A 9,958-nucleotide genomic window follows, 5' to 3' on the forward strand; every position below is an offset into this window, starting at 1 on the left:
CCTCCCCCAATCAGCGGTCCTTCCACTGTGTGTGAGCCCAGGGGAGAAAAGGCTTTGGGGACCGGTCTAGCAGCCACGAGAGAAAGCCCGCAGCAGTGGGGATCATACAAGTAAATCTGCTTTACTCCAGCCCCTAGACAAAAACAAGCGGTTAACTCTTGCAGTGGGGCTACCTCACTTTCTTTGTTTTCCTCAGAGATGGGCTTTAATCTTACTGTAAGCATATCATTCATTTGTTTCTATATGAAGCTGAAAATAACACATGGCAACTCACGTTAGGACATACAGAAACAAAATCTAGAAAGAAAAAACAAAAAAAACAAACAAACAGTTCTACTCGTTTATATAGTATGTGTAAAGAAACATTCTAGGCAGAATTTCTAAAGGCAGAAGGAGCAGGACGTTTAGTGCAGCGCAATATTTATTTATGAATGATGAACCTATTTAGGTGTTGAAAGTGGAAAAGACAACAAGATATTGTATACCTCGAGTTTTTTATGCAAAGACTGTTTTATCTGATTGGATCCATGTACTTCATCTTTTAACTCTTCACAGACATGCTTTGCATTTTCCAGCTGAAGGAGACAAGGAGAAGTAAAATCTCAGCATTCCTGCACTGTATCTCCATGGACATATACCTACAGAGCCTTTAATGAGATATATAGATATATCCATAGATATATCTCTATATAGGTATATAGAGATATATAGATAGCGATAGAGCGATATACAGATAGAGATATATAGATATACAGATAGAGAGAAAAAAAAGAGAAGGAAAAGAGAAAGAGAGACGATTACAGTTTCAGAACCGAGTTACATTTCAGCAATACATAATTTAAAACCCTTCTGGATTGGGACTTACCAACTTGTATATACAGTACTGGGTACAGTGTAATCCCTGGGAAGCACTATTAAACCTTAAATCCATGGGCTGTACAGCAACTTAGTGCAAACTCATTACATTAATATTCAGCAAAACAAATTCTACCCAAAACCTGGAAAAAACACCCCTGATTAACCAACTATATGCCCTTAAAAAGGTGGGCAAATGCTATAGCTGCTCTGTACACATATGAGCCAATGAGACACCATGGTCTGGGTACACCAAGTTCTCTTCCCCTCCTGCTGTTCCCCCCCAAACCCCCTTTCTTCTATTTACTTTCCATTCTAAGCTTTCTGTGCCTTATTTCTTGTGTTTTACTTGTTGATTGTCAGCCCACCACTGATAGGCTTGGAGCTCGTTTTTATAGGTGGTCCTGCATGTGGGCGTCACTTTGCCATCTTCAACATTATACCAACAATATATGCCGCTTGGGGCATTTGGGCAGACAACTTATGATGCCCTACCCCGCGCTGATTCTGGTTGTACACCAACGAACGTTCTCTGTGCCTATGTATCTTACTTTTGCATTTTAAAAACACACTAAAACTTATTGAAAAGAAAAGATCTCTAACTGATCTAGGGGTTGATTCCTCACTTATAGAGCACGTGGAACAGATGGCTGTACATTAAAGGAGAACTATGGGGTCAGTGTTTTTCCCCATAGTTCTCCTTAGGGTAACGGGAGGACACAAACTAGCGTCCTCCCGTTACCCTAAGCTCAGTATACCGCGAGCTACAGCTCGCGGTATACTGAGACGCCGCAGCCGGAGCGGATCCCGACATAGATGACGGGATCCGCCCAGCTGCGTGAGTGACAGCTGGCTCTGCCTATCTAGAGGCAGAGCCAGCTGTACCCGCCCCCTCCCCCGTCCGTTCCGCCAGTCAGCGCTGGCAGATCGGAGCGGGGAGAGGGGAATCCAGCCCCTCCCCCTGTCACGGCAGAGAGCCGTGACAGGATCGAGAGGTGAGCGAACCTGGTATGTGTTCGCTCACCTCCCGATCTACTGAGCCGACCTGTGACAGTCTCATTGTCACAGGTCGGCTAGAACTATGAGGTGAGTGGAAATCACTCATCTCATAGTTCTCCTTTAAATCTTCTCGCCGGGACAGGTTTCTTTGCCTCGAGTCCCTGCACTAACAGTTCGTGGCCCTGCCCTTTGCCCACTCATCGGTTCCTCAGGTATACACAAAGCAGCTGGCCCCTGTACTGGCCCTGCTGTGTTCTTGTGGCCTCCCCATTATGGGATACTTAGATTACCGTCTGTTCAGGAAACAGCGTGGGTTCTTTCAAGCAACATAAAGTATGGAATATTGGGGGTCTATATCTGGATGCAGCTCAGGCCAAAGTGTTTCTCTCCAGGACCTGTCACTGGAGGAGGATACTGGATTTGTGCCTCCTCGCCTCCAGGTTCAACAGCAAACTGGACACATTTGTTTCCAGGGATGCTCAAGCAGTGTCCTCTGGAGGCTCCATGGGATCAGTACACCCTGATCTATGCTTTTCCTCTCTGAAACGTCTTCCTAGTCTGCTTTGCGGGATCAAGATGGAGGACAGTCCGGTGATCTTCATTGCTCCAGTCTGGCCCATGTAGATGTGGTACCCCGACCCGGTAAGAGTGTCATGGCAGACACTCTGTGGGTTCTACCAGATGATCAGAATCTTCTGTCCCAAGGATAGATTTGCTATCCTGTTTCACGGCCACTGGCTTTAACTGTAGGTTCTTAGGAAGGGGAAAGTCCTGCAGTACAGGGTGCCCCAGTTCATATCCTACTAGTGATTCTGGGTCTGTTTGCAGTGCATCTAATGACATTAAAGATGTCTGCAGATTGGGATCTGTCCACCAAGGATCCGTCAGTTGTGGCTGGAATCTCCTCCCTATAGCCAGAGATTTTTACCATTTTTTCATGTGGCTCTTTTCAAGCAGTTTCCGTAGGGATTTTGCAAGGATATTAGGGCGTTGTACTTTGGTAGCTTACAGGAACTTGTAGTTTAGGATGTGTGAAAGCTTTCAATGCTGACCTTTCCTAAACATATTAGTTCCCTGATTATTATTATTGATGCACTGGGCTCAGGATTTTTAAATTCGTCTTCAGAAAAAAAACTGAAGACAGACACAGCCAGGCAACTAGCATTTAAAAAAAAAAAAAAAAGGGTCAGCAGTTGCAGCTTCCATATTGATCCTAGTACAACTTTCCTTTTAATACACTTGTTTGACACATACGCTCTTGAAAACTGGATCAATTACTTGTTAAACATTATTATTACTAACATTAGTAAAAAACTACTATGTGTTAAATACCTGAAATCAACTACCATTGACAGAATATTTGCACCTAAGGCAAATTTAAAACTCAGAACATACAACATGACGTCTGACAAGAATAAATAATCTGAAAAGCCCAAGTTCATAATGTTGTAATTTAGAACTTCATACAACGTCAGAAGAAAAAAAAACAAAAAAAAAAACCGATTGATTTCTCTTACAGAAAATAAATCAAGTCTGAAATCCCAGACTCCCGACCTTTAAAATGAGGTAGGAAGGAAATCTACAACAGGTCAAAGGCCACATGTTTGTTACCAAAAGCTGTCAGGGTTACCTCATTATATGTGCTTTCCAGCCTGTTTTGGTAATCTGTCAAGGTATGTCTTAAAGCCTCAAGGACAGCAGGTCTGGTAGGTTTAAGGTTGTCATTGTAGGTCCCTAAAGAAGACATGGAGAATAATAAACTACAAGCAGGAAACTGCAAATAACAGCAGGACAGTTTAAAATGTTAGGACAAAAAAAATTATTCAACTTTAGATTCTATTTCCTTTTAAATGAGAATTTATTTGTTTAGCTGCTTAATTATTTTTGTTATTTTATAATGATAAAACACAACCAATTATCAAGCTCTCCATTGCTAGCCAGGTCCTGGGTTGCTGTTTTAACAGTGGCCTTCACAAAAGTCTAAAGTTGTAAGGGTAAAGGATTATTACAACTATAAATCAATAAGAAAATTCAAGATACTCCTTGAAATGTACAATATCTATGCATGTTATTGTAAAAGGCCCATGAAAAATGATACAGGGAGAACTACAAAACCTGTCCATTCACAGATTTTTATTACAAAACAACAAGGCCAGAGTCAAGTATAATTTTGGCTAGTGGTCTACTTTATCTAAGTAACATTTCAACTTTATTACATTCGTTTATTTACCCTGTACTTAATCAATATTAAAAATTTTTGTTAATGTAAAATAAAAACCTTCTGATTAAAGTTACATACTATATATATATATACACACACACATACATAGACAGTGACTCTGTCATTCATTAATGACTAAAGGTAATGTATACATTTTAAAATTTGAAAATCTTATCAAGAATTGTACAGGTAAAATGTAAAAAAACATTGTTGCTTTGCATGGTTTGTAGTTATATGGGGCATCCATATACTCCTTCTACTGTGATAGTAGGAGTATGGTTAAGTCAGTCAACTTAAGGACCAGGAACAGAAAGTCCTCTCACCCTGACATCCAGGACAGAGCACTGCTGTGAAGACTTCTTCATTCTTGTCATCAAAACAAGAACATGTAGGGAGAAGGCCTAAGAAGGCAGCCGTTTCATTCTCACAAAGGAAATGCATCTGTCACATTGCACCTTTAACTAACCTGAAGCAGGGAGACTTAACATACTGAAACTCTCTACCAATCCCTGCAGTTCTTTTACAATATATCCATAAGCCTCTTCTATAGAAAGCTGTTGTTTCTTAGTCTGTGAGAAAATTATAAAAGGTATTAGAAATGATCGGCAATACAAAGTATATTAGGTAGAAATAATATACTACCTACATCACATACATTTACAAAGGAATACTGACATTATACAAAAAAGATGTCTAATCTTTGCACAAATATGATTTTAAGCCTTACCATAGCAAGGTTCTGTTCTGTCAAAGCAAAGTTTTCCTCATAGTTACTTAGTTTCGCAGAAAGCTCTGTAAATAGCTTGTTTTTATTCTCAATTTCTGCTTTGAACTCATTCATCATGAAAGAATATTCTTTTTCCAATCTAAAAATCAAGAACAGAACAATTTAGGTTTAAAAAAAAAAGGAGGTTTTCCTTAAGAAAAAATGCAGCATTGTTATTTGTCAAAGCATTTTATTACAATAGGAAAAATGCTAAACAGCATTCAAATTTCAATATTCTAAAAGGGAACTACTGTGCAATAACAAGAAGACAAAAGCTTACACTCACTAGTAATGGTAGTGTCACACTTACTTCTGAAGCTTGTCTGTCACATCTCCTGCAATAGATTTTTCTCTATTATAGGCAATTTCCACTTCTTTGAATTGATTTTTTATAAGCTCTAAACGGGTAGCCGTTTCTGCTTGGCTGGCCCTTTCCACTTCTAAAGACGCCTCGAGATCCCGAATCCGCAACTGATAATGAAAATAAAATACATGTAAAAGGCTGCTTTGCTTATTACCAAAACTCACCCAAAACAAAGTATATGTCATAAAGCCAGTCAGCCTGTATGGCCGGAGTTCTGGATGGACACTTACACATGCATGTGCGCATCCTCCTGCATAGAGGATTGTGCGCAGCCGCGTGCCTCTGCGTGGGCACATGCGGCCGCGCACAATCCTCTGTGCAGGACGATGCGCATATGCATGTGTAGGTGCACGTCCAGAACTCCGGCCACACAGGCTGGCTCTGGCTTTATGACAGTAAAGCATTGGTCCTCACGGTCAAAATACAAACATGAATTTATTTAACGTGAAGGAATCTTGGGCCTCTACACACCAGGCTGTTGACCAAAAGTAATTTGCATTGGTGCACTGTGGTGCCATTTATTTTGAATAGCACCCCAACACCACTGCATTGCACACTACGATGGATGGAAGCAAACTACTGAGAGGTGTGTTGGCAACACTGCGGCAGGTTCGCTTTTTGGGTCTGCCTTGACATAACATGTGTTAAAGCTTGTTCTTTAAATGCATCGCATGGATCGCCATGGTGTGAATGGGCTCTTAAATTTTTGCTTCAGTGTTAGGGAATTTTGAGATAAACACTTATGTGATACAATAGGCACCTCTGCAGCATGCCAGAAACTGGGTTAGTCTTCAAATTGAACACGGCAATAAGGTAGTTATAGAATATGAACTCTAATCATAATGTATATTAAACAATTAAAATGTGTAACATTTATAGAATTTTATAAAATGTCTTCACATGCTACCTGGATGACCTCAGAATTAAACTTGGACTCAAGGTGCGCTGCTCTTTCTGCCTCTATGTTCTCCTCTAATTTCATCACTCTCTCCCGTGCTGCCTGAAAAGACAAAAGTACATATCAAATCACAGTTATTTGGTTTACATTAACTGTTTTGGTATTCTTTTTTAAATTAAATACAAATTGTGAGTGAAAAAAAGCAAAAAATACAATGACTTTTGTGCATGTTTTATTGCGACACAAAAAACTAACCAAAAAAAAAAACCTAATAGAAATGAGAAAAAAAAAAAAGAAGTTCAAAAATGAATGGTAGAAATCTAAATTGAAATCAGCAGAAAAATAATAGCTAAGGGGAGAATGAGTTAAAAAGGGCTGATTAGGGTTAACAAATGAAATTAGTGGTAAAAGCCGCGCTGTAAGAATGAAACCGCAAAAGTGTCAGATATAGTAGATATTGACCTTGAAGTAATGTGATACAATGTGTAAAAAAGGAATGAAGAAACGCATGTATATAACATGCACCTTAGTGTAAATATAATTGCTACAAAATATCCAGGAGTAGAGGAGCTGAGCGATTGCACACAGTGTCTGTGGCTGCTTACCAAATACCTTACTTTTATCTAGGATATGGGAGTAGTATCCTTTTTTAATAAAGTTTATTATCCTTTTAAAACCATCTGCACTACGAATCTCCATTTTTTATTTGATGCATGGGCCACTCGGATGAATTGTCTGCTTCCAATTCCTAAGACTGCAAGAGAGTCTGTACCTGAGAGGAGGAAATCACTGGGAGGTATTCGGGATCAGGTGCTTCCTCTACTTGGTTCGAATTAGAGGAACAGCGCATACAGACCCTGGTGGGTCTCTGCTAACGGTGAGGTGCATTCCAGAAGATTTCTCTGTTGATGGTCACAGGAGACTGAGTCTATTCTACATCCAATGTTTTATCTTCTATTTACTTAATGGACTATTGAAGATCCAGGATCATGGACAATTTTTAACCATTTTTATTTTTTTTCACTGTAGTGCATGTTATACACATGCGTTTTTCTAGTTGTTTTTCTTTGCACATTGTATCACATTGATTCACAGTTAATATTTAGTGCACTTGATTTTTCTATTATGGATATTTTGTAGCAATTATATTTACACTACGGTGCATGTTATATACATGCGTTTCTTCATTCATTTTTTACACATTGTATCACATTACTTCAAGGTCAATATCTACTATATCTGACACTTTTGCGGTTTCATTCTTACAGCGCGGCTTTTACCACTAATTTCATACGATATATCTGACCCCACAGATTTCAGCTGCTGCTTAACTTGATTAGAGTAGTGGCGCGAGGTTTCACATTATTCAGGGTTAACAAATGGTTAATAAGGGGTTGATCAGGACAAAAAATGTAAAAAAAATAAAAAGTTTATTTAGCTGACATTAGGTCAGCACTTTGATCTTAATATAAATGATAGAGTAAATAATACAAAGTAACAATAATGTTATATTGCATCTCATTGCACTGCATATACCGGCAGTAGTCTGCACTACAGCATAGTGGGGGACCAGCAAACTGCTTTAAAGTGATATTAAAGTCAAACAGATTTTAAGCTATTTCAAATTTTTAAGCTACTAAGATTTTAAGCTAATAGATCACTTACAATGCATGCGGTTTCTTGACGTTTAAATGTTCAAGTTGCCTGCATCACTTCACCGCCGGGCCCCAGCCTTCACCACTGGGCCTCGGCCTCCTCCTCCTTGGCTGTTGAGCCCCGGCCTCCCGACCCAACCCCTCCTCTGCCCTGGGCCCCAAAGCGGTTGTTACGCCCCTGGTCCTGACTTCCTGTTTTTAGAGTGCCTCCTTTGTCGAGCAGAGTGCTATGCAGTAATCCTTGTGTGTGACAGTAGTCTCCACAAACCACACAGACACCGCAAATCAAGCTACTTCCCTCCCCCCTGGCCCGCTCTCCTCCAAGCTAGTAGATGAACAGTTGCTGCAGTCTGCACTGTACTTAGTGATCTTGTACTGGACAGGCAGTTCAGGGAAGCCGAGCTGAGAAGCTCGGAAGCAGCTGTTCAGAAACATGATGACTAAGTGTTTGGGCAAAAATGTAAAGCAATGCTTTGCTGGGCATTGCATATTTGTGTGACCTGGATTCATTATTGAAAAAAAGTTTGGAGAGTTTAATACTGCTTTAAGTATGTCCAATCACTGTCATATATACCTGTAATTTGTACCTAGCAGCTATTTTTTGATGACAGGGTCATGAGAAATAAATGTCAGTAAAATGCAAATGAAAAGCCCCTTTTTAGGTTTTCATTAAAATAGTTTTGAAAAGCCACATATAAGCTTCTCAATGTTAATGACTGACAAATGAAGAACAAGTACATAGCTGGTCAATCTCAAATTCAGGACCATGCCTTGATCATCTGGCACTATGACAAGTTACAATATGTTGCATCATTTACCTCAACTTCCTTCTTTATTCGCTCTTCTCTTTCAAGGTTTAATCCAAGCTCACTTTTATGTCGCCTCACCGTATCCTTATGTGTATTGTTTTCTATGCTTAATTCATGCAATTTATGTTGCATTTCTTGAATGATCACATTTTGTCTCTGGATCAGAGTACACAAAAAAAAATGACATTGTTAGACATTGTTTTTTTTGTTTATTGACTACAAGAGACCTGAAGCTCACGCACATGTCATCCGAATAGACACATATTTACCTGAATAACAGCTTCAGTCTTACTCTTGTCCACCATTAGCATCTCCTGCTCTTTCCTGCAGTTTTCAATGGCTTGGTCTCGTATTTGCAAATCACTTTCAAGAGCTTTCCGTGCATCTTGCCAACTGAACTCTGTGGTCTGGAAATGCTCCTGTAACGTTTGCATTTTTCTGTGAAGCTCTTCGATTTGTTCTGCAGAAGGACAATGAAATGGTTGTCAATATTTCTAATCATGACCAGAAGACAGTTTCTGCAATTAAGTGGAACTCATAGTGAAAAGAAGTCAGCCAGAGGATGAAAATTGAGTTTTACAACTAACAGGAGGTCACTTGATAATCTGCTAACACAGATTGTGTTGCAATGACAAAGAGTAGCACAATTTTTTCCCCCTCACTTTTGAATATTTTGCGTAAGTGTTAAAATTAATCTGCCTTAACCCCGGGCTATTAAAACTGGGAGTATGATAAATTTTAAAAAAAATTAAAAAAAAAGGATTTTTTTGTACTCACCGTAAAATCTTTTTTTCTGCGTTCAATGAATATCTCTAGATCTTGACCACGTGGGTTATGGCACCACCTTTTGGAGTAACCACAATGGCAGATGAAGCCACAAGTCGCACCTCATGACGAGGCAGCATGGAGCCAGCTTCCCGACCAATCAGGAAGCCGGGCGCCGCGTCAATACACAGCGCCCGGCTTCCCGATTGGCCAGAAAGCGGGTTCCATGCTTTCTCGTCACCTAGTGACGAGAAGTACGGGGATGGCTTCCCTGCTAATCGGGACGCCGGGTGGCGAGTCTTTACACGCTGCCCGGCTAATCAGGAAGCCAGGGGCAAGTCATTACATGCCGCCTGGCTTCCTGAATGGGACCGAAAAAATATTTTTCATTTCAGTTTTGAAATTTCCTTTTTGGTGCACCTCTAATTTTTCTTTTTTTTTTTACTTTTTTATCACGTTTTTATTATTTTGATTTTTTAACTTTTTTTAAATATTTATTTATCCGATTATCTTTTACTTTATTATAATTTATCTTATTTTTTTGTTATAATTTTTTTCTTATTTGTTACTTTTTTTTTACATTTTATCATTTATTATTTTTTACCTATTTTTTTCATAATTTTATA

At 39.4% G+C, this 9,958-nt stretch overlaps 1 protein-coding gene across 1 annotated transcript in view; it reads right to left on the bottom strand.

Moving 5' to 3' along the window:
• The window catches only part of CCDC171 (coiled-coil domain containing 171), a 37,263-nt gene that overhangs the window by 23,228 nt on the left and 4,077 nt on the right, over positions 1-9,958 (bottom strand). The window contains exons 4-11 of the mRNA XM_018557495.1: positions 8,837-9,027; positions 8,577-8,723; positions 6,113-6,205; positions 5,152-5,312; positions 4,803-4,941; positions 4,542-4,644; positions 3,485-3,588; positions 486-575 (exon numbers count right to left, since the gene is read on the bottom strand). Coding sequence (XP_018412997.1) covers positions 486-575; positions 3,485-3,588; positions 4,542-4,644; positions 4,803-4,941; positions 5,152-5,312; positions 6,113-6,205; positions 8,577-8,723; positions 8,837-9,027 — 1,028 coding nt within the window. The remainder of the gene's footprint in view (positions 1-485; positions 576-3,484; positions 3,589-4,541; positions 4,645-4,802; positions 4,942-5,151; positions 5,313-6,112; positions 6,206-8,576; positions 8,724-8,836; positions 9,028-9,958) is intronic.

Source organism: Nanorana parkeri, unplaced genomic scaffold (genome assembly GCF_000935625.1).
Source record: "Nanorana parkeri isolate BGI_ZX_2015 unplaced genomic scaffold, ASM93562v1 scaffold287, whole genome shotgun sequence".
In the NCBI taxonomy this organism is placed as follows: Eukaryota; Metazoa; Chordata; class Amphibia; order Anura; family Dicroglossidae; genus Nanorana; species Nanorana parkeri.